Source organism: Electrophorus electricus, chromosome 12 (genome assembly GCF_041902795.1).
Source record: "Electrophorus electricus isolate QZ-2024a chromosome 12, ASM4190279v1, whole genome shotgun sequence".
NCBI lineage: Eukaryota > Metazoa > Chordata > Actinopteri > Gymnotiformes > Gymnotidae > Electrophorus > Electrophorus electricus.
The window spans coordinates 11,547,793-11,571,500 of NC_137508.1; the positions used below are offsets into that span (position 1 = coordinate 11,547,793).

Sequence of the window (23,708 nt, forward strand, 5' to 3'; positions counted from 1 at the left end):
AGCATACATCGACAACTGGTTTTAGAACAGTGCATAACTTTTCTGACCTGTAAAGCCTCTAGCAGAAAATGCGTAAATTTGAATCATCTGAAGAATTTGCAATATCATAGAAAATATTTACTAAAACCTGCTATGTTAACTTATTACACAAACAATATAATTTTCTGCTTTGAAGTTAGGAATTTAGCATTTTTTACTCAAACTATGGTAATAATGACATCACTCCTTAAAAGTCCTGACTTAACACCGCACATAACACCAAACCTTGGTGACACTTACTTTATTAAAAATAAATAAACAACTGAATGGATGAACGAATAAATGAATAAGTAAATAAACAAATACAATATTTTTTAATAATATTATTAAAATATTAATAATATTGACAGTAATACGGACTAAAAGCTGAGTATGGCCTATTGGGCTAATATATAATGTAGTGAATATCATGGGGACACCAGCTCAAATACGTAGCTAATTACCTCAGAAACAGACTCACCTCTACAATTTACAGAGCTACTCAGTACCTGCTTTAGATAGTAGCTGAGAGCTAGGCTGTCTAATGCAGATACATTCAAATCACTCGTCATATATATCTATTGTAAGATGATACTATATAGAATATAACATTTTTAAAAATCATCGTGCAGAATTGGTCATTCATAAACTTCAGTTTTTCTAGGAAAGAACGCCAGTTGTTGTTAATGATAACGTCAAGTAGAGGAGCCATAGACACGCATCTTATCAGCAAACGGAATCTCGCGAGAGTTTCGTTGGCCGAGCCCAACGCGGACGAGCGAAGGAGGCTGAAGGAGGGAGCGGGCGAACCTGGCGTGGCCGGCGAGAGACGGGGAGAGACGGGGACAGACGGGGAGAGACAGGGAGAGACAGGGAGAGACGGGGACAGGGAAGCCGTCCGACGAGAGGCTGCCCGTGACGTCACGAACCTTCCTGAAAGTCAACAACTATCTGCGCTGGTGGAAGCGCAGCGACGGTGCACGGGGTAAGGAAACGGCGTTTGTTTTGGTCAGCACCATTACTCGGCTCGTGTCAACTATAGTGACAGATCGGGTCCGTTTTTTTTTGTTTGTTTGTTTGTTTGTTTGGTTTTTTTTGTTTTTTTTACTGCACCGCTAGTTCTGTGTGCGATTCTAGCGATTGACGAAGACGCGCAAATCTGTCAGGAAAGCTCAAAGGCGAGGGGAAACTCTTGGTATCCCCCACCAACGCCAGCAGCAGGTAAACATAGCCGAATATAGGATGCAGCTCCTCCAGGATGCTCAGCTGATGAGGCGGCGTCCGTAATGCAGGCTGCGTGCAGACTGGTTCGGAACTGCCCGCTCCATTTAGTCTTAGCGTACATAGCCATGAGATGGAGCGAGTTTGATGCTGCAGGACAGAAGCTGTGAGTTAAGGACGATGATAAGGTAGAGTTCTCTGCTTATGGCCTAGTGTGTGTAGCCCTGCTCTCTGCATTAGCCCAATCATCCGTAAGCAATTAGTTACAGCACTTCAAATGCCGGCGGCTGATCGTTCATGGTGATTTTACTGCGACTTGTGTCATTAAAAACCCCCAAACATTTTCTGCAACCTTGCGTACGAGACAACGATAAGAATATGTATTATGTTCTTTGCTGAGATAAGATGAAAACATTCGTAACTGTACTTCCCTGGAATAAGCTATTTTGCAGTTTTTTTTGCAGAAGAGATACGTTTTCACATTTCAATATTTGAAATAGTTACATTGGCAAGTCTCAGATAACCTGTTATACATTTCATTATTACAGCGTAGGTTAAGTGACTACCCATACAATGGCAGTTCTTCCACACACTAGCGACGTTATGCTTGTTTAGGTGTGGGACGCCTTGCGTTCATAACAGTGTTTATATTCGTGCTTACTCGGGCATCGTGCCCCTCACCCATTAAGCTACCAGTAACAAGCAAGCTTAGACTGTTTGTCATGTCAGCCATTGTCATGTTGTTTTCCACTGCAAAGCACCAGGGTTGATGTGAGCAGCTGAACGCCGAGCTTTAGGGGAGACACTGAGGATGTGCTGCGGGTTTAATGTACCACGAGTGCGGTTGCGGCGATGCTGTTGTTGAGAAACGCTGCAGCGTTTGTTGGTAGGTCCGTAAACATGGCAATATCTATAAGTTTGTTAGAACAGGGGGGGCGGTGACCAAAAAGGCGAACGAGTAGACTAAAGGCGTGGCAAAGCGATAATATTTGTGACTGATACAATATCTCCCAGCTAATAAGGAAATTATAAAGGAAATAAAAACAAATCGTGCGATGTCATTTGCATCAGGGCCTGTTATGATGGTTTGAAAAAAACCCTTAAGAACAGTACTTATCAGGAGCTACTTTGTATAGCTAGAACTCTGACCTCACTTGACCCTTAGCTGAGCTCCAGTACCTTAGTGTGAGGTGAGTTAAGTAAAGACTAAAAGAAAGCTTTGTCTGTTGACAAGTAAAGGAACAGTAGACCACTGACCATGTGTTTGTGAGCTGCAAATCATGTTTGTTTTGTTGCGGCATGTCCGGTGCAAGATCTCTATCCGCAGTGGCAAGATAGCCAAGAGACCTTAATTACTTTTAAGTATTGCAATGCAATTCCAAATGGTATAAATTGTGCCAAGCAGAACCAGTGGTAGCCAGGAGGTTATGAATGGGCAATAATTCTAACTGAGGATCTACACATTTTTGTCAAACATTTGCTTATTGTGTGCCCTAATCCTAATGTGACCTGTCATGCCTTATGAGTGTGAATAATTCATTTTCAGGACCTATTTAGAATGTTAGTTTGTGGTATGGTGAAAAACAAACCAAACTAAATGTAAATTCACATGACCAGCATTAAATTTGACATTTTTTCCACAGACGGTTCTTCCTACACACACTTCTGCTTTCGTTCAAGTGAGTGTACAGAAAGAGAAGGGGAGAGAGAGAGAGAGAGACATGAGTGTGAGAGTGTGTTTGAATTATGGCTGTAGCAGGTTAGCGGAACTCCTCAGAGACCTCAGACATTCACATCCTACCATATTCATTCAGAACTTTTTCATTTCCTCCATTCTGGTTTTGCGATCTCAGTTTCTGCTGCAGTGTGTATGCACCCCTCCCCACCCCAATGCTCATTGAATGAGTGCTTCCCACTCACTCATCATTCATTCAGCAGGTCAGTAGCTGGGCTGCAGGTTTGCGTGCTTTAAGGTATGAATTGAGCATTCTAAGTAGATGGGAGCTGGAGTTTTGTGTGGTTTGAAGCCAAATCACGTTTTCTCACGTCATGATAGTTCTGATCAGCGCCATATAGTGCAGTGAATGACATAAGAGGATGTTAAATCAGAATATGCATTGTCTTTCCATTTAAAAGTAGGTGAGAGAAAATGGACTCCAGAGCGATTTGGTAAGCAATATATACTGCTTCCTATTTTGGTTTGACAACCATGGAACCAGACATGTAACCACCAGAGAATCTAAAAGAGAGATAATTCTAATAAAAATGTTGTTTCTTATATTAAGGCTTCTGTGTTGGTCAGATCTAAAGCTCTCCATAGACAGTGTGAGGTTGAAATGTCCAAGCCAAGCTGCTTTTGTGCTTATCTTGCTTGTTTTTTGAGACTCTGGAATGTCTGTGTTGGTTTCCGGAAAACAGGTTGTCTGCTAAGGTGTTTCATGACAGGTCTTATTAGATGCGATTTTTGCTGTTCACATACTTAGTGGATATGTGGAAAAATCAGATTTTGCTGTGTGGTTAAATGAAACCCAGGAGGATTTAGAAGCTGTCGAGCATTGCTAGAGCGTTATTCCCACTTATAAGTGCATCCTTGGACAGATATGGAGAGACAGGGTAGCATTTTTTCACTGAGAATAGAAATGGAAACCCTCAGTGTTTCCACCAAACTTCAACAGAGGACAAATAAATAATAAGAAAATGATTTAGACTACTTTTCACACTAACCGACCATAGGTCTGCTAGTGTTTATCAAAGTTGCTATCACATGTCCAGCTACAGCCAATGCTTCCTTTCAGAGCAGGTTTTGGAGAAACCTTGATCATACACCAGAGTCTCTGCTGCAGTTGCTGTTTGCTTGCTTACGAAGTTCAACTGCTGTACAGTAGCACATACAAAGTAGCCAGTTCGTGATGGTGACGGAGTGCATTTGGACATGGAGGTGGAACCAGTGGGCGTTTAGCGTTCCCTCCTGAGGGTGGAGCAGGTTCCTGACGAGAGGCTGTGGGTTTCTTTTATTGTGAAAATGGCATTTACGTTAATTAGGCAAACTGAAACCATTTGCCGCTTTGAAGCGATACTGCACTTCGTTTCAACCCAGAGCTCTTAGGCTTTAAGAGGAGTGATAAGGTGTTATCTCACCGCTTTATGGTGTTTGTGTGTTCAAGGAGTTGTGACTGCACTTTCAGTGGGGTGAACTGTAAAAGTAGAAAAGACATCCATGAAAGTTGATATAAGCGATATGCTGTCCTCTTTATAGAGGCTTGGGTTGTAATATAGTACAGAATTGCTTTAAAAGGGTTTTCTCTGCGCAAATCTTGGTTATCGACATAAAAGTGAAAATTGCTCAAATACTCACAATAGGTAAGCATATAAGTAAATCTTCAATTGTATAGCACCTTTTTTAAAGTCACAAAGTGCTTCACAATACAATAAAATACACAAAATCTCCTCATAAAACAAAGTCCCCAGCCATGACATGACAAAACATCAAGCTTACCAAATATAGGAATTCACTACATGTACAAACAACCAAGAGTCAGGACTCACTATAAGCAGGAAGATAAAAAGAGGTCTTAAGATGTTTCTTTAAAATGTGTAGAGTCTAAAGGTATTGTAACCATAGCAAGAACATGGCAAAAATTATACCAGAGTACAGCAAAAGTACAGTTCTCCTTTGATTTTAACATTGTTCTAAGGTCAGCTAATGGCCCCTGGTTTGATGATCTAGGATCCACATATTCTTATACAGTGACAGTAGTTGCAAAATATACCCTCCAAAATATCTCCTTCCAAATATAAATATCTCCTCATGCAGTAGGTGATAGGTTAGTGCCAAAATTCTGAAATTTTGAATGTGCCACTAGCTAATAAATGAAAATTAAACAAGAGGATTCAACCTGACTCTGTGATGTCATACTTCTGAGCCAGGAAATTCGTACTCTTCCATTATCCATAGTGTTGTTCTTGTTAGTCTCTCCTCCCTTATTAAACTTGGAGCTCATATATTACTGGCTAACTGCTAGCGTCATAGTTAGCCAAGGCTAGGTTTATATCAGTTTATATTGCAATACCAGAGAATGATCACCATGTTCTATTTCTACAATTGCAAATTAGCATGGCACAGGTATTATTATTGTACTTATTGTTGTTGTTGTTGTTGTTTTAATAATTACTTTAATAGAAAATTCTTCTTTTTAGTCAAAATCATGCCAACTGGAAGTGAGTTGTCGGCCATGTGTATGTACAGATATTCACCGTGGCAAAATGTGAACTTTTTTTTTGTTTTCCAGAGTAAAATAAGTGGACCTTATAGTGTGTTTTATGCTGAATGAATTTTTTTTTTTAATTCTGTCACATATGTTTTTAAGTGCGTAAATACATTATCTATTGTTTATTTACAAATATGGCTATTATTACACTTTAGACTGCTATTACATTTCATTACACTAAAAATGTGTACAAACAAACTTCTTAATTGTACAATGTTTGGGTTTTGCCTATATTTGCCCTCAGGAACATCCCTCTTTAGTGTCCAGCAGCGGTCTAACAGCACAGTGGGGACTCACTTTCTTGGTACCTCTTTTCCACGCTATACATAACAACATATGAGTAAACTGGAACAAAAAAAATTATGGGTGATGGAGAAATTCTAAAAACACATTTGGATTCACTGTGCAAAAAACATAAGCAGGCATTTTTGCAGGAAGCTAAATCACTACACACCAGTGTATTTTTACTTTAACAAAACCAAGCCTGCCATAGAAAGATGACCTTTCTTATTCTTTAGGGGTCTGGACCCATCCTTCAGTAAAGGTGCTTTGTGGTAGTCCTTGGTACAGGGAAATATTTGGTAATTTGGTAATTTTCTAGAACTGGAATGTTTCTAGAATGTTTTAAGATATTCACAAGTGTTATTGAACTGACTTTTTCCAGTGTTCTGAGGATTATATTTTTGGTTAATGTTGTATACGTCCAAAAGGTATTGTCTGGCTGAACGTGTTATTCATTTTGAATTGATTGTTATTATATTGCTTGAGCTGATGTGCTGGCATTTAATACTAGATAAGCTAAAACTACATTTCAACCTTACTTAATGTTTAGCTGCAAATTTAGCTATGTTATGAACTCTCTTTTAATTTGCGTTTTTGTGGCATAACTTCAAATGAGCAGCTTTAAAAAAAAATAAAATCTTTGTTTTGTTTCAAACGCAGAATATTTAATTTTCCAGTTCATACCATCATGTATGCTGCTGCTTGCTTTGATTGTTTCATACACTAATATCTCTATTCAAGCCTAATCTCTGGCATCTCACAGATTCTAACAGTATTCTAAGATGCTAAGTTTCAGAGTTTTAATGTGCATCTCACATGACTTAGTTGAAATGCTATATTTCTTCATTCATATTTCTATCATGCATACGTCTTTATCATTCTGGAAGTGGCATATGGGTTATGGAGAGTGTACCCAGCTTGTGCATATATGCGGTGCAGCATCGTTGCCACTAGCCTTGCTTTGACACTGATTGATGCTGTGACTATTAGCCCCTCCCGTCTGAGCTGTGCAGCAGAGTAAACACGCTGAGGGAGCTCCCCACGCCTGCGCCAAGGAACGGACTTCAGCGCATCTGCAGCAGCTCTGTGGCAGCAGGCTTTCGTGGACGGGGCCGTGGCTTTGATTGCGGTGGAGCCTCGCTACCTGTCAGTGTGAGGGGCATGTGAGGAATGGCTGAAGGGTTTGGGTGGTAGCTGAGAGAGAGAGAGAAAGAGAGAGAGAGATGTGGGCAAAGAGCACAACACGTTTCCTCCGCTGCTTTTCTGTCCAGACAAGGGCAATGCATCAGGCTGAGTCACAGGCATCTGCAGCTGTAGGAGGTGCTGCTATACGATGACTCCACATGTGTTATATTCCCAGAACTGGAGATATAGATGGCTTCTGAGCAACATGTGCGGCCGGCCAGTGATCGGCTTTTCCGTGCAATTCTACGGCTGTGTTTGTGGATGATGACATGTCAAAATGTCTCTTCGAAACTCACACCTCCGGCCTGCATCCATTCCACACACTTTCACTAAAACTCTATTAAACATGCATTCATTCATACTACCAAAGAGGTCTGTGTAATTACACAGACAGGAGGAAAACCACCGCGACCAACAACAAAAAAATGTTCCCTTTGGAATTACTAAAGGTTTCTTCAAGGGTGAGTGGCTAAACCCGATCCCACTTTATCTCACCATCTCTTTTTTTTTTTTTTTTTTTCATTCTTGATATACGAGAGTCTGTGGAAAAATACCATCAAACATTCCAACAGCCCCGATGCTTCGTAGAGTTTGGACTGACCTTATGAGAGTTTCTTGCTGCAGATCTACAAACAAAGACCTCATTGATGCGTTTGTGGCCCCTACATGCACTGCCTTTATCATATTAACAGAAGATTAAGGTTGCAGTTGAACACGGCTCAAATGGCTCTATGGCAGCTCTCACCTACCAAGAGCTTTTTGCTAAGCTGTTCGGTACGGTTTGTGTTCCCTAGATGTTGTCCATATCCAAATTTACTTTGCACAATTTCTAGCATAATCCAGAATGAATGCTCTCATATCTACTTCTCCAATCATTCCTGCCAAGAGCAGTGGAAATACAAGTTTTAAAAAATCATATTTCAGTGTAGCTTTTACAGGTCTGTATAGTTTTATATTGCTTCAGGAGGATAGCTGAGGAGAGGCTATAGCTCATGTTCTCATGAGGTGATCCCCCAGCACACAGGTGATGCTCCCACAGACGTGGCCAACAACTTCATGTAGTGACTCTGATTTTTGAGCATTTCCTATTTGAGACAGACTACAGCCATGGAGCATTGTAAATGTCTTAAACCTCCACAAACGGCCCCTTTACGGCCCGATTAGTGATGTGATCCCACCTCAGACTGTCATGCTGAAAGACTGCTAGGTGTCTCAAAAGAGAGAAACTGGCCAGACAGTCCACACATTGAGATGACCTTGAAGTAATTGGAGATTTTACAAGAATGGAGTTTTTGTTTTAAGGTACTGTATGATTTAAGTACTGTACATACTACTTAAATTCAAATACCAAGTAAGTTTTGAAAGTTGTATTTTTGTGCTCCAGAAGAACAATACTATTTAAATAAAATGACCAGTATTTATAGTACTAAAATAATACAGTGAATATTATTTTAGTACAATTACGAAGCAAATGTTGGATGTTCTGTGTTCCAAGACTGCTTTCACTTTGGTAAATGGCTAAATAGATTTGTTCCTTGTGGTGAAAACTGTTTTAGGTTTACCACATTTGCCCTTCTAATGTGACACGCTAGAAAAAAAAAACTTTTCTCTTTCAAAATGTGTTTACGTTATCGAAGTCAAAAACCAGGAAGTCTCACTAACCAATAAAAAGAGAAGACAGTGCTGTTTAGCTACCTGTTTTATGCAGCTTTAGGTTGACATGCTTGAAGCTATCTGAGACCTTCTGCTGCTCTTTATATATTCATATTGTACACATTTAAATGAATTGAAAATAGATCAGTGATTATCTGATTTCTACAGATGAAGAAACAAAGCCTGTAAGCACTGCAAGATGTGCATTTTTTATTACATCCCCACAATCTGAGTTTGAAATGGTCTGAGAGCAGTAGAATAGTTAAACAAGGCTGCTTAATGTTTTGTGTGTCCTGATGTGTTGGCAGGATTCATGGCTTTAATGACTGGCTGTTTCCTAATGCCTTAGTGGAAACATTGATTGTATATGATTCAAGATCCCTGACACTGATTCTTGTGAACGTGTTTAGTTTTTGTTTCTGTTTATGGTGACATTCATACTTGTAGTTGAAGTCGAACAGGTCAAGAGGTCAGCTAACTGTACTCTGTTCACAGTGCGGAGAATGTACACCCAAGGCAGTGGAGGAGAGTTCGCGGGAGCCCAGCGCCGCTTCAGTGCTGATCCCTTTGTGTCTTGTGGCCTGGAGAGGCTCAAGCACTTGGCTTCTAGCCGCGTTGCACAAATGCAAATGAAATTTGAATGCACCTCCAACACACCCAAAATCCCTAATTTGACAACCAAGTAGTGGCGGTCACATGTAGGCTGCAGCTGTTCATATTTAACTCCAAGCGCTGTGTGACAACCCCAAATGCAGAAAGAAAAGATGCAACATGCCTAAGATTACCATTGTTGACGAAACTTCAGTATATATTGCTGCTCCCTAAAACAGCATTTCAGAATGCTGCATTATAGTAGGAAGGAGAATATAGGGGAGTTGGGTAATCAGATCATCTAAAAATTCACCCAATGCTTCATGAATTCTGATATGTCAGTGATGTTTTAATGTGTTACGGGTTGACTCGCGTATTGTTTAAGTCCTGAGGGCCTTTGAAGTACTCGTACAACTCTGCACTACATGTACAGCATGTGTTTGCAGTGGGATTGAGTGCAAATTGGTGATCATTTGAAGACTAAACCTGGGCAAACTTGACAGTAAGCAGTGTGTCTGCAAAGTGTGAGGCACTAATGCAGCCATCAGTGGCAGCACGCTTGGCTCTAAGCAGTTTGGGAAGTAGAAATGCGCAAAGAGTGGGGTAAAGATGGAGCAGGGTGGAGGAATGAGGGGAGATGGAGCAGGAAGGAGATAGAGAGGAGAAGGAACAGGGAGGCTTGTTGTTTAGGCCTGTTTGTTGGTTGGGTAAGAATTCGGGATGGGAGGAGGGGTCGAGAAAGAAGAGAGGAAAAATCCATGCATTCCATTTTGTGTGTGTGTGTGTGTGTGTGTGTGTGTGTGTGTGTTTGTTCTAGGCTGAGTCACTGCTGAGGAGTGGGGAGGTCTGAAGAGCACGAGAGAGGAGCAGCAATAGGAAGGGGATAACCTGCTCCATACCAGCTCTGACAGGAGAGCAGGAGAGAAAGAAAGAAAGAGAGAACGAGAGAGAGAGAGAGAGAGTGAGCAAGTGAGAGAGAGAGAGAAATAGCTGACAAGTAAACCAACGGAGTGAGAGAGTGCAACCAAAAGAGAGAGAGAGAGAGAGCGAGAGAGAGAGAGAGAGAGAGAGGGAGAGCACCAGGCAGGGAGGGAGTGTGTGAGCAGCTGACCCCTCCCCTCCTCTCTTCCTCTCCTCTCCTTTCCTCCTCCTCCTCCTCCCCCCCCCCTCACTCCTTCTGGAGCAGGCGTGCGGGAGTGGAGAGCACACCGGGACGAAGACATCATGAGCGATGTCACCATCGTCAAGGAAGGCTGGGTGCAGAAGAGGGGTAAGTGGCTTGGTTAACTAGTGAGCTCGGCTGTGTGAGCACACGTGTGTGAATGGGAGAGAGAGTGTGTTTGTGTGTGTGTGTGCGCGCACGCCTAGAGATAGATTCCTCTGTTGTGGGTGGGCTCTGCTGCTAGAGTATGCCACAGCATGGTTTCAGTCAGGCTACGCTTGTGGATGTGCATGGGTGTGCCTCCTTGCGTGCGCGCGTCTGTGTGTGTCTGTGACTGTGTGTCTGTATCTGTGTATGTGTGTGTGTGTATGTGTCTGTGTGTGTCTGTGTGTGTGTGTGTGTGCAAGCGCATAAGTTTTTCTAAGTGACTGCTGTTTTCAGACCAGCATCCATCATTTCTCACGCCACAGTTCGGATGTGTCAACCTGCTACCTTTTGATGAGGGTGTCTGAACACGCGTGCATGCCTGGATGCACTCACACTCACACTAGCACACTGAGCAGGCTGTGAGCAGGCTCTTGTAATCTAGCAAGGCCTGTTTCATTTTATGTCTGTGTGTGTGTGTCTGTGTGTGTGCGTGCTTGTGCAGTGGTGCACTACTTTGCTCCGTATGTTTATAAAGGGATTCAACGGCCATTTGGGAATTGTATTCCTGTAGCAGATAGTGCCTGGGCCACGGTATGTAAACATCCCCGTGCACCCCACTCAGTTCCTTAAGTGTCATGGGCGCTTACCACTCTGGGGTGGCATCTCCATGTGGGGCTGGAACCTGTCTGTGCCATATTGGAGGTCTGTTGTCTCTCCCTTGAATCTCTCGTGGTTTTTCAGTGTCTCTCTGTCCTTTTCATAGGCGTGTATGAGGGAGAGAGGGTCTGCTTTTATTTTACATGCGAATGTGCTCCCTCTGTCTCTGTTGCGCTCACAACACACTTTTTCCATGTGCTAATGTGCGTGTGTGTGTCTACGCGGATCTCCATCCCCAGCTACTCTACCCCACCGATACACTTGGTTGGATTATCGAGTTGATTTAGATGACTCCTGATACAGTGTATGTGTCGGTCATTCCTGTAGCCCAAATTGATTTTTTTAAGGGCAAAATCCAAGCAGTAGGTTGGTGGGGCTTAGTGCCTGATGTGATTTGTGTGTTTTGTTTTGTTTTTTTTCCCCCAGCCCTCCGGGCCTTCTCACACATTTTATTTCCACATCTTTAGCTGAAAGAGCAGAGAGACATGAGCAAAGCTGACCTTTCTTGTGTTATGTCCGCACCGTGTTCCTCAAAGGCACCACATTTCGGGAGCTGTCTGTCTGTTTGATGCTTGAGCTCTTTCTGGGGCCTTCGCACTTCTTTAGCAATGAACTTGTCTGGTTTACTTCCTTGGCTAAGAAGATGACGTACTTCCAAGTCTGTGCAAATTTAGCATTTCATTTTCAAATAGAATTAGAGGTCAAGCTCAAATAATTAGCACTCATAAGTTCAAATATATATGAATGCTTATTATAAACTTAAAACTTCATTTGAATATTTTGTAATCTGGAAAGATGAACTGGTACCTAGAAAGTAAAAATTCTGACAGGCTGTAGTGATTATACAACAAAGTGCTGTTTTGCTGATAATCTGCATTACAGTGTTTTTGTGTGTATGTGGCCACTGATTGTGGGTTGCCAGGTTGCCTTGTGTTCTTTTCTTTTCTTATGTGTATTTTCTTTGAACATATACATGAAGGAGCCCTGCTGAGTCAGAATCACAATTGGGTTTGTGTGCAGCTGTACAGACTGGGCCTTTAGACAGTCACACTGGTACACTGGTGACTGTGGACACGCCTGGGAAGGGCCTATAGCAGTAGAATGGAGAATGGGTCGGGTGTGTGTGTGTGTGTGTGTGTGTGTGTGTGTGTGTGTGTGTGTGTGTGTGTGTGTGTGTGTGTGGACGGAGCCGCAGCCCTGAGCTGGGAAACAGATCTCACTGTGTTGGGCTTGGCTGCCTGCCAGGGTGACCCTGCTCCCCCTGTGTTTTTCTTTCTCCTCGCGCTCTGTCTCCACCACTCGCCGCTGCCATTATTGCGCTCCCTCGCCCTTTCTCCGAGTCTCCTGTCTTTAATTTCCCATTTTGTCGCCGTCTCCGTCTGTCTCATCAAACATCTCCGTCCCCCTTCCCCTCCACGTCTCCCCCGGTCGTGCCAGTCCTCGCTGCGGCACAAGACCGGCCGTGCCCCCGCTTTGGCCGGCCACTGCATTCACTCTGCGCTCTTTTAAAAATAGAGCTGTTTGTTAGGGGAAGAGAGAGAGAAGGAGCTGAGGATGACCAAACGAGTGACATAATTTCCTGTTTACTACACCAGTGAATAGGTCACTAAGACCAAACCCCCCCCCCCCCCCCCTACAAATGCACGCTGAGAACACTTTGCCTCCTTAAAACTTCCTCTCGTCCCCCTACCGCTGGAATTCTATGGAGCCATTGACTCACCACAGACACATATCAGGATGGCAACATGGGTCTTAATACTTTGAGATTTTGTTGGAATGGTGTTGTTCTATCAACATACAGATTATACTCACCACTTCAACCTGCACTGCAGTTTACTGGATTATTTTGTTGTTGTTTTACCCTCAGTGCCATACTGTAATTTTTACTAAACAGAATCGAAGAAGTCATTTTATGAAAATTTATGATCTGTTGTCTGCTTTAAATAATGTGATGGAAAGCCTTTATATGGAAGTGTGTGTGAGGCTGTGGACCAGAGCCAGAGGACAGCTATGAGGCTGTGGAGATTTACATTCTAAAGCATTTAGCTGACGCTTTTATCCGAAGCGACTTACAATTATGACCGAGTACACCTTGAGCGATTGAGGGTTAAGGGTCTTGCTCAGGTATCCAGCAGTGGTAACTTGGCAGTGGTGGGGCTTGAACCAGCAACCTTCCGATTACAAGTCAAGTAGACCTGAGCTGGAAAACAGAGCTCACTGTGTTGGGCTTGGCTGCCTGCCAGGGTGACCCTGCTCCCCCTTTGTTTTTCTTTCTCCTCGCGCTCTGTCTCCACCACTCGCTGGACCGGAGGACAGCTATGGGGCTGTGGACCGGAGGACAGCTATGGGGCTGTGGAGCTCAGTGCAGGGAGGCGCGTGGCTGCCATGCTTTCTCCGGTCAGACCTCTGGAACACTCTGTACTGAGAAGAGAATGTAAGGACATGAATGAATCTCTCTCTCGCATGCTCGCGCGCTCTCGCATGCTGTCTCCGTCACGCTGGCGATGTAGTTTTTTGTCGAACTTGTTTCCGTCCCTCAGTCACACATGACACATGTAGCATAATCCTTTTTTCCCCGCTTACCTGCTTTCAAACAGTTCTGATCATATGATGCTCACATTTCTCCTTAACATGTTTGTTAAGGAACATGTATTTTTATTCATAACTCATGCAAGTGTTCTCTTTTTGCACTCGCTCGCTCACTCACTCACTCACACACACAGCCCATGTTGCTGATTGTGCTGTAATATTTAACTTTTGTCTTTTATACCTGCTCTTAGTTGTGTTAAGGAGCCTGATTTGTGTTCACGTCTTGACCCTAAATTGTGTTAAGGTTTAATCAGCGTTCACTAAACACACCTACAATTAGCTGTGGGAGTAATTAGCTTTGCTGTTATATGGAAAGCTGTTTGAATGTTGCCAGGCCAGTAGACTAAACTTCACTGGATTTGACTGGTTTCTTTTCAGTACAGGCCTCCACCCCTGTGTGCAGTGAGATCTTCCCCACGCTGCCTGACAGCTAGTGCCAGGGCTCCAGGGCTGGAAGACCAGCACACTGCGGTGGTCGTGCCATCACGCCGACGTTTTGAACTTGGCGTGTGATCGGCACACGGCCATGCCCCCCCGAAGCCCCGCCCAGGATCTGGCCGAGAGGTGCCGGGCCTGCACGCTCCTGCCTGGCACACCAGAACACACTCTTGTACGCACTGGCACACAGAAGCGTGTGTATCGGACCAGCATTGGCACATATTAAAAAGATTGCAGCCCCCTCAGTCACGACTCAAAGACGGTGTTTGTGTGTGTGTGTGTGTGTGTGTGTGTGTGTGTGTGTGTGTGTGTTTTATAGCATGGCATGCAGATAGGACCGGTGCTGGCTGTGGTGGTCAGGCGATGTAGCGTCTGTCTGAGGGTCAGACTGACTCACTGCTTGCCTTGACCTGCCTGCCTGACTGCAGAGTTAGTCATCCTGCTCCGTGTGTGTGTGTGTGTGTGTGTGTGTGTGTGTGAGTAACTTAAGGATGGGAAATGCAGATAGAGAACAAGAGTGATTCTGGTACCAGTGTGTGCTATCACACCCTTTGGGGAGACAGCAGGAGGATAGGGAGAGAGGAGAGAGAGATTGATTCCAGAACACTCTCAGTTTATGGTTTTGATGCGGGCCATCCAGGGCTGCGTTGGAGATGCAGGGAGAGGGAGGGAGAGGAGAGGAGAAGAGAGGAGAGGAGATAAAATTGCATCCTGTGTGTGCCCGAGAGGAGAAGGCCAGGGCTGCTGACGCGTTTCCGTGCCTGCGGTGATCCATCCTCTGCCTCACCCTGCATGTTTTAGTGATGAGCTACCGACGCGCTCGGCCTGTGGGTGCGGCTGGGCCTCCGAGCAGCGAGGCATGCACGCGCGCCGCGTTCAGGTGAGAGGAAACCCGAGGCGGTGCGTCCGCGGCCCGTGCGGCTCGCTCTGCTCCCTCCGTGCGGGATACAGCGAGGAGGTCATTCGGTGGTAGCCGCTCGTCCTGCCGTCTCGGGTGTCGCCGGCGCTAATGTCGTGGCGGGTGGGCTCTACGGTCAGCCGGTCCAGGGACAGCAGCGACGTTCAGGACGTGCAGGACTTTTGAAAAGCGCCGTAGTCCTCCGCAGTTGTTTATTTATTATTTTAATTTTAGGGTTAAATTTAGCTGAGTAATGTACTGCATAATAAAACTGCAGTATAATGCGTTGCCATTTTCCCCAGTAGTTAGTTCGATGTGTGGGTGCGTGTGTGCGCGCCTGTGCGTGCGATACCTATGCTCACGTCACCGTCATTAATACAGAACTAGCCTTCCTCCTAACCCTGCAAACAGCCCCGGGCAATTAGGAAAATTGGGAATATGCGACAGAGCTGCTCTTCGCCAGTGCCAGCCGTGGGCTCCCACACACAGCGGCCCCGCTGACTCCGGGCTATCGTCTTTCCCCCTGCAACGACTCTGCAGGTAGCCGGCCAGCAGCTCCGGCGCTGCCGCACGCCTGCTTTCGGCTGCAAAACAGTCTTCCTTCAGTTTATAAAGTCTACCATCAATCTTTCATGTGAACTGCACGACAAGCCAGCCTGTCTGTCTGGCTCCCATTAGGCAGTGTTTTGTCCCTCTGGTCAAAAGAGTCCCCAAAGGACGTATGTTCTGTGTCTGTACCGTATATTCTGCTTTACTATGTTATCGTGGCTCAAATTCAGACCGGGAAGCAGATTTCTGTTCAGAGGGCTGTTTGTTCACACCAGGGATAATCAAACCGTTTGCCAAACCTCAGCTATGTGAATCAGCCACTTGGCGGATGTTGATTTGAAAAGGGGAAAACATGTCTGTCATTTTTCCCATCTTAGACTTCCTGTGTGAAAGTTGATCTTTGTGGATGAAAATAGCAGCGCTTCTTCAGACTCCGCTGGCTGCCGGCGCTCGCTTCCTCAGCCCCTGATTCGGGAAGGGGGATGAGGTCCTAAGGGGGTCAGGATGGACATCACCTGTTTTGAATTTGCCAAATTATGTTCTTGTGTTTGAGAAGTAAGCACAGTTTTTACTCTGAACGATAATCCCACTTTGCTTTATTTTGAGGTTGGTGAGATTAAATCTGGTTTTTCTGTCCTTGGTTCTGCGAGCATGGAGATTAGATTTAACCCAGTGGGACGACGCTGAAAATATGCACATAAATGGCCCCTTCATTGAAATTAATATTATAATTAATGTTTTTGATGAATAGTGTCCTTTTGTCTGGAACTCTGCCAGACTTGTAAAATGCTCCACACCTTTCTCACTTTTCTGAAGCCCTTTCTGTGCCGCTGAAGCCCTGCACAGAACAGCCAGTGTGGTGGTGGGGGGGGGGTCATGTGACCTCGTAGGAAGGGCATTGTTGAAATTCTGTGCTTGTTCATTCATAATCTCTAGCTGAGAGACAAATGGAGGGCTCCATCACACGTGTGATCCCGCGACCCCCGAGTAGTGCTGGACAGGCGATGTCCCCTCCACCAGTTCAGTGTGACTGACGCGCTGTGACGGAGGTGAGAGTCATCCTTCACCGGGCAGCTACGAGCCCATGACTCTGACCCCAGTGGCAGGATGCAGTTTGTGGTCTCCAATGCCACTTTTCCCTTTTTTTTCTTCAGCACAAGCATTATCATAAGATCTCGTCCTCCCGCGGTTACTGGGAACAAGCCTGGAATGGGATTCAAAGGCCCGTTTGTTACGCTTGCAGTGATGCAAAAGAGTCGTGCATGCACAATGGGCTGCTTCTGTTCCAGCCTGGTGTGTTTGGGTTTGGGGACACTTGCTGGAATTTTCATATGATTGACGATAAAAATATATCAGAGGAATTTTGTTTTTGTTTTCTGCGTGTTTGTTTATTAGCCGAGACATACACAAAGGGATGGGCATCACTTATAAAGAGGTTATAAACTGCTATTACTAAAAAGCAGGCTAAGCTGTTGATGTCAGAGCTGTATGTTGTGTGTGATGTGCTGGTTTAGTCTCATGAGCTGTGGAGTTTGTTAGCGTGTTAACATTTGTGATTGTGTGCATGCTAATATGTGTACATGAGCAGGCATGCACTGCATTCCTGCATTAGTGCGTGCGTGCATGTGTGCTCGTATTTTGTGTGTGTGCATGTGCATGCATGTGTATTTGTGTATTAGTGTGCGTGTGTGCACATGTGCATGTGCGCGTGCGCGTGTGTGTTTGTGTCAGAAGGGCTGGACACAGTAAGCTGCAGAGTGCAGGAGTGGGTGCAGGCTGCCAGAGGCTCCACTGGGTTCAGTGGGTTCAGTGCTGGCGCCGATCAGGTGGCCGTGCCAGAGCACTCCCGATATCAATCACCCCACCGCTGTCTTTGTGTTGCCCTTTTCCTTCTCTCTCTCTCTCTCTCTCTCTCTCTCTCTCTCTCTCGCACTTTCCCTCTCGCTCTCTCCTGCACTCTCACACTCTCTCACGTGTTCTCTCTCTCACGCGCGCATGTTCTTTCTGCAGCTCTGCAGCGTCGCCTATAAAAACACCTTTCTTCCTCTTTCTCCTTCATGTCCGTCTGATGCGCGCTCTCTTTTTCTGTCTCTCTCTCTCTCCTCTTTTCTGCAGACTGGTGTGCACTTGCTCAGACACACGAAGCCCTGCACATAAGCAGAAAGAAGATATGTGAGCTCACCACACACACAAACTCTCACACACTCGTGCTGCCTGCCCCAGGGTGGCAGACACTGGGGTCCTGTAATGAACAGCGCACATACACAGTATGTCCATACAAACCCACATCCGGAGGAAAGGACTCAATGCAGTGTTTTACTAACTGAGGCCATTGTTGAGAGGGTGACTCATTTTCCCGGTGTGGCGACAGTCACCACTGCATGAATGCTTTTTCCTTCATTTGATGTAGATCAGCAGCTACACAGTCATGACACAGTTGGGGACCACTGCGCGCGAAGCGGGGGGAGGGGCGCTGCTCCGGATTTTGGGACTCGGCGAGGTAACTCGGGGATCCGCAACCGCGCGTTTGTGCTGGTGAGGCCAGCCGACGGCGTGAAGCTGGAGCTGCAGACCAGCGTAAACGCACGAGGCCTGACGCTCTGTCCCGGCAGGCTCCGCCCACTGTACCAGCAGCAGGTGCGCATGGGCAAGCCTCTTACCTTTTTGTTTTATCTTCTTCTTTTCATTACACATTCGTCCCTGCTGTGCAGCGAACGGGTACGTTTACATTTACGGCATTTAGCTGACACTTTTATCCGAAGCGGATTGTGATTATGACTGAATACAATTGAGGGCTAAGAGCCTTGTTCAGGGGCCCAGCAGTGGCAAGCTTGTGGTGGTGGGGCTTGAACCAGCAACCTTCTGATTACTCATCAAGAACCTTAACCACTGTGCTACCGCTACCACTGCTGGGGGGCGGGGCTTTCTATGGCAGGAGTCGCATGGAGTTGGAAAGGGGAGGATGCCGAGGTCTGGGTGAGCGCCAGACCTAATTGGCTTAGGAGCTTAGCACTAGTAAGCAGATGACGCGCTCTGAAAGCAATCAGGGTCTGATCAGGGTGGGTTTGTCTGCGAGCGTGTTGGGGGCAGAGCCCTCACGGTCGGCTTTAGAAGTGGCTCGACGCGGTCATGGTAGCGAGGTCGAGGTCCGCGTTGTTGACGACCTACAAACATCCAGCTTGGATGTTTTTTCTCCTCCAGCTCAGTATTCCAGGCTTCTTGCAGGAGCACCGCGTGGAGTCAAACTCCTCCTCTGGACCCACGCCGCCCCCCTCCACCGCAGCCTCCCATTACCACGCTGCTCCTGCTGAACCCTCACCGCTCCTCACCCTTCCGTGTCGTGCTCCTCCTGGCCCTGCCCTGCTAACAGAGGAGGCAGAGGAGGAGGTGTTCGTGTGAGTGTGAGTGACAGTTGGGGAGAGTGTGGGTTGGGCTTCGCAGCAAGCTTATCACAGCAGCGGGAGAAAGGGTTGCGCTCCCTGTAAAGGCAGTGCAAGGGCAGCGAGTCCCAGGGGGCCTCCATCAGCATCCGATTGGCCCATCGATGGGGCTTCCATGGCCAGCCCGAGAGGTGGAGAAACAGCTGTAGCCGCTGCCATGTGACTTCTGCGGCAGGGCGTGGGATCCCAGCATGCCCCGCTACCTGTGCCTGCCAGCACGTTTGTGCCAGGGCTGGAATGATGGCCGGAGGCCCAAGGACTGACCCCCAGGGTGCGGGCCATCCATCACGCCGCAGCACTGCTGGAGTCGGGCACGGGAGCAGCCAGTCAGCCTCTGTGCAGATTGAGGGACCTGTCAAAATGTGTGACACTCGTTGGTCTTCGGATTTTTGTTACAAATAACATTAACAATTACGGAGAGCGTGGCTCACTATGGGAATGTCTTGGGCATATTGACTGGATGATCAGTTGTAAGTAGGTGAATGTCTTAGGCATAGTGACTGTAAGTATAATATTTGCATTTTATACCTTTATTGGCACTTTGAGCCCCCTCACCTTTGATACAGTCCCAGGTGTCTCAGGTACCCCTGTGCACATACACACGTGTGTGTTTTAACACAACCATTTCCCCTGCTTTCACACATTCTCCTTCTGTATGCTTTCTATGTATTATATAATTTTTGCTCCAACTAAACCTGCCTAGTGGTGGGTCTCGTCCAATTCCCCTGCTCCTTAGCTGCTATTCAGCAGTTCACACACACACACAAAAACAAAACAACAACAACAACCCTGGAGCTCTTTGAATTGCTTAAGTGAGCTACATTATTCAGTATCACATGGAGACAGAGGCTATCCCCCAGACGTTCTGTCTTTGGTTTGATGGTTTGATGAGCGGTGCATTTCCGCAGAGGCTGACGATTCACTTGTGGTTGCCCCGCCCCTGCATCCCCCACACATCAAAGCAAAGGTGCTTCTCCATGTTCACACTGCTCGGGAGCTCATGTTCATCACGGCCCCAAAAGCACCCAGCCCAGGCATTTGTAGACCTCCCTGCTTGTGGCCTGTTATTGGGGCTTAACACGCTCTTTAGCAGCCCCTCTGCAGCTGCTAAATGGCTAAAAACACATGGAGCCCGAGGCCTCTGTCCTCTGAGCACCAGAGGAGGTTGGCCTGGCCGTCATGAGGAGGCCTGTAGAAGCTCTCTGTGTCTCCGTGTGGGTGACCCCGGCCTGACTGAGCATCCTCTCCAGTGGTTCGATGTGATGGCGAGGGAGTGACTCGTCTCTCTGTGTTTCCTAATGGATTACCATCATTTGGAGTGTGGGAGCAGTGTCTGTAAAACCAAGCATGTGATCAATACTGTCCTGTTCCTCTTTCCTAGTGGTCAGGTGGTTGCATGGCATTATGAGGGCATGACATACTGAAAGTTCACCGTCTCGTCGTCACCTGCTTTTTCAAATAAACCCACAGCGTCCTTCTTTAAGTCGGGTTATATCCCGTTTCTGTGTTGACTCATTTTGTCATCTTTATCCAGACTGACGGTGGCAACTTGACACTTAAAGGTAATGGTGTCGGGTTCACTTAATGGCAAATGCTAATCCTGCTCTTACTCCTCTGCTTGCTGTGGTGCTGCTGTAGGTGTGTGTGTGTGTGGGGGGGGGGCTAACAGACTCACCCCCTCAGCATATCCCTGTTTCTTAGAGACCAGTATCGGTTTAGAGGGGTTCTTGACCCCGGGCTCTGCGGCAGCTCCGGATCGGCTTACCGCCCCAGCTCACCTTACAGCAGCTGCCCTGCATGAACTCTTCGCTCTCATCTGCCCGGCCTGTCCTGTGTGCACGTCTTATCGGAGGGCTCCCGGGTGGTGGCGTCCAGCCCGTCGGACCTCGGCGGCTTGTGACGCAGCCCTCGGCACCCGCGCTGATGTTGGCGCTCTGAAAGCTGAGCTGGCACCTGCAGACGGGCGGAAGCGCGGTATCGGTTGAGCTCTGCAGACGCTACCGGCTTTGGCGTGTAAACGGAGGCCTCTCTTCTCCTGGCTGCGCACTCGAAGTGCTCAGCTGATGCCCCGTGCCACGCTGCAGGCCAGCCCATGGTGATGTGGGGCTGTGTCGTTGTGAGAGGCCCTTGCCCAGTTCTCTTTGTGTGTGTCTCTATCTCTCTGTCTGTGCTCTGTCTCTCTCATAAAGCTTTCAGGGGAAATCCCCCATTCCAGAAACGTGGAGTCAACTGGGGTGAGGCAGAAGTCCATTAGGCTGTGAAAATCAGAGTGCCAAGCCCAGAATCCCACGGGGCTGTGCCCCAGGGAGCCACACCTCCTCTCCTCTGCCGATCTAATTTGCTGGGCAGGATGGAGAGAGCAAGAAGAGGGAGAAAGGGAGAAAGACAGAGAGAGAGAGAGAGAGAGTTGGGGGTGGGTTGGGGGTTGGAGCATCCTTGAAAGCCACTGGGAGGCTGATTTCCTTCTCTGCTGGAGATTAAATGGAGATGCTTTCAAGCAACATTGTGATGTCTGCAGGTTGGTTTAATGAAAGCTGCATGGTTTTGACAGTGGTCAGATACGTTGCCACGTGGAGCAATTTTGAGATGTTTCAAAGATGTTTTGATCCTTTGAAATGTGTTTCTTCTAACATTTTTTTGAGGGACACACTCAGGTCACTCAGTGACACCACTGCAGCCTTTTTACTGAGTGGTTTGCACGCTAGCCTGAGTTCTCCCTCAGGGACCATCTAAAAGAAAAAGTATAGCTGTTGAGAGTGTGTGTGTTCATCAGTTCTGAGGTCATGTGTTTAAAAAAAAATTATTGAATCTACAAATTACATCCGACACGGATTAGTTTGTAGTGATTTTATAGCGTTGTGCAGTTAACATTTTAAACAAAATTTATGAAGCTCATAAAAAGCAGTTTTTTTTTTGTTTTGTTTAGTTTTTGGTGATTTTGGATTGGTGAGGTTGTCTGAGGTTCCTTCCTTGTGCCCTGTGCCGTCGGGTTCCGGCCCCTCGAGACCCTGAATTTAATTATGCTGTTTAGAAGACAAATGAACAAATGGTTTTCTTTTTTGTTTTTTGATGTTCTGGTTTGATGTTACACCCTTTTTGGTCTTTTGTAATTTCATGCTTTCTTTTACATTTCTGATCAGAGAAAGTGTCTTCTGAAGGCTTCAGAGCGTTTCTAATAATCGGCCATCACCAAACTTTGCTCTGCATATCGTGTTGTAGTTTGGCCTAGCTGGAGACATAGTGGAGGAACCTTGTGGTGATGGTGCTGTGGGATGTTGAATAACCAGCGTCTCATTCCCTGCTCCTCGCACCTCACTCCTCACTCCCCACTCCCCGCACCTCACTCCCCACTCCCCGCACCTCACTCCCCACTCCCCGCACCTCACTCCTCACACCTCATTCCCAGCACCTTTCTCCTCACTCCCCACTCCCCGCACCTCACTCCCTGCTCCCAGCACCCCACTCCCATGTAAGCGGTATCAACCGGCACATATCCCCCTGTCTCCACAGGGTGTTTGGCTAAGGTGTTGGTGTGGGGTCTCCTGACCCTGCAGAGTGTGCTGCTTCCAGCAGGTGCAGGTCACTCCACCGCGTGGTGCGTGGCCTGCCGTCACTTCCTGTCACTTGTCTCTTTCAGCTGAAGGTTAATCACCAGATGTGTCTGTGTTCTGTTGCCCTCACTGCTGTGGTGGGTTTTTTTTCCCCTTTTTTTCAGTTTAATGATATTTTATCTGACATTGTCATCTGCGGCTGGTGCTGTGTTTGAGTGTCCAAGGGCAAGAGGTGTGTGTATTATTTTTAGCCATCTCTAGCAGGACCCCAGCTGCCTGCTCTGTGCCAGAGTCACTGTGCTAATAATCGCTCTCCAAGCTCACGCTCATCATCATGCTTCTCCACAGACACTGATGAGGCTGCTTAGCCAGAGAGGGAGATCTCTCTGCCCCGCCCTGTCACTCTCTCTCTCTGTCCAGCCCTGTCTCTCTCTCTACCCGGCCCGTCTCTCTGTCTGGCCCTGTCTCTCTCTTTGTCCAGCCCTGTCTCTCTGCCTGTCTCTCTCTCTCTCTCTGTCTGGCCCCGTCTCTCAGTCCTGCCCTGTCTCTCTCTCTCTCTCTCTCTCTCTCTCTCTGTCCTGCCCTCTCTCTCTGTCTCTGTCTGTCTCTCTCTCTCTCTCTCTCTCTCTCTCTGCCCGGCTCTGCTTCTTTGTCCAGCCCTGTCACTCTCTCTCTCTCTCTGTCTCTACCCATCCCTGTCTCTCTGTCTGGCCCTGTCCCTCTCTGCCCGGCCCTGCCTCGCCTCTCTGTCCTGCCCTCTCTCTCTCTCTCTCTCTGCCCGGCCCTGCCTCTCTGTCCTGCCCTGTCTCTCTCTCTCTCTCTCTCTCTCTCCCTCTCCCTCTCTCTCTCTCTCTCTCTCTCTCTCTCTCTGTTGCTCTCTCTCTCTCTCTCTCTCTCTCTCTCTCTCTCTCTCTGTCTCTGTCTCTCTCTCTCTCTCTCTCTCTCCCTCCCTCTCTCTCTCTCTCTCTCCCTCTCTCTCTCTCTCTCTCTCCCTCTCTCTCTCTCTCTCTCTCTCTCTCTCTCTGTCCTGCCCTCTCTCTCTGTCTCTGTCTCTCTCTC

General features: G+C 46.8%; 1 protein-coding gene across 9 annotated transcripts in view; it reads left to right on the forward strand.

The window, feature by feature from the left end:
- The first annotated feature begins 816 nt into the window (after positions 1 to 816).
- Positions 817 to 23,708, forward strand: part of akt3a (AKT serine/threonine kinase 3a) — a 70,543-nt gene continuing 47,651 nt past the window's right edge. For 2 of the 9 annotated variants that reach the window (XR_004776697.2, XM_081724645.1), the window contains exons 1-4: positions 819 to 1,003; positions 10,036 to 10,488; positions 13,496 to 13,618; positions 17,774 to 17,830. Coding sequence is in view for 6 of the 9 variants with exons in the window: in XM_081724645.1 (XP_081580771.1) it covers positions 10,443 to 10,488; positions 13,496 to 13,618; positions 17,774 to 17,830 (226 nt within the window). In the remaining 3 variants the exon portion in view is untranslated. The other 7 variants (XM_081724648.1, XM_081724647.1, XM_081724646.1 and 4 more) reach the window with 7 other exon arrangements.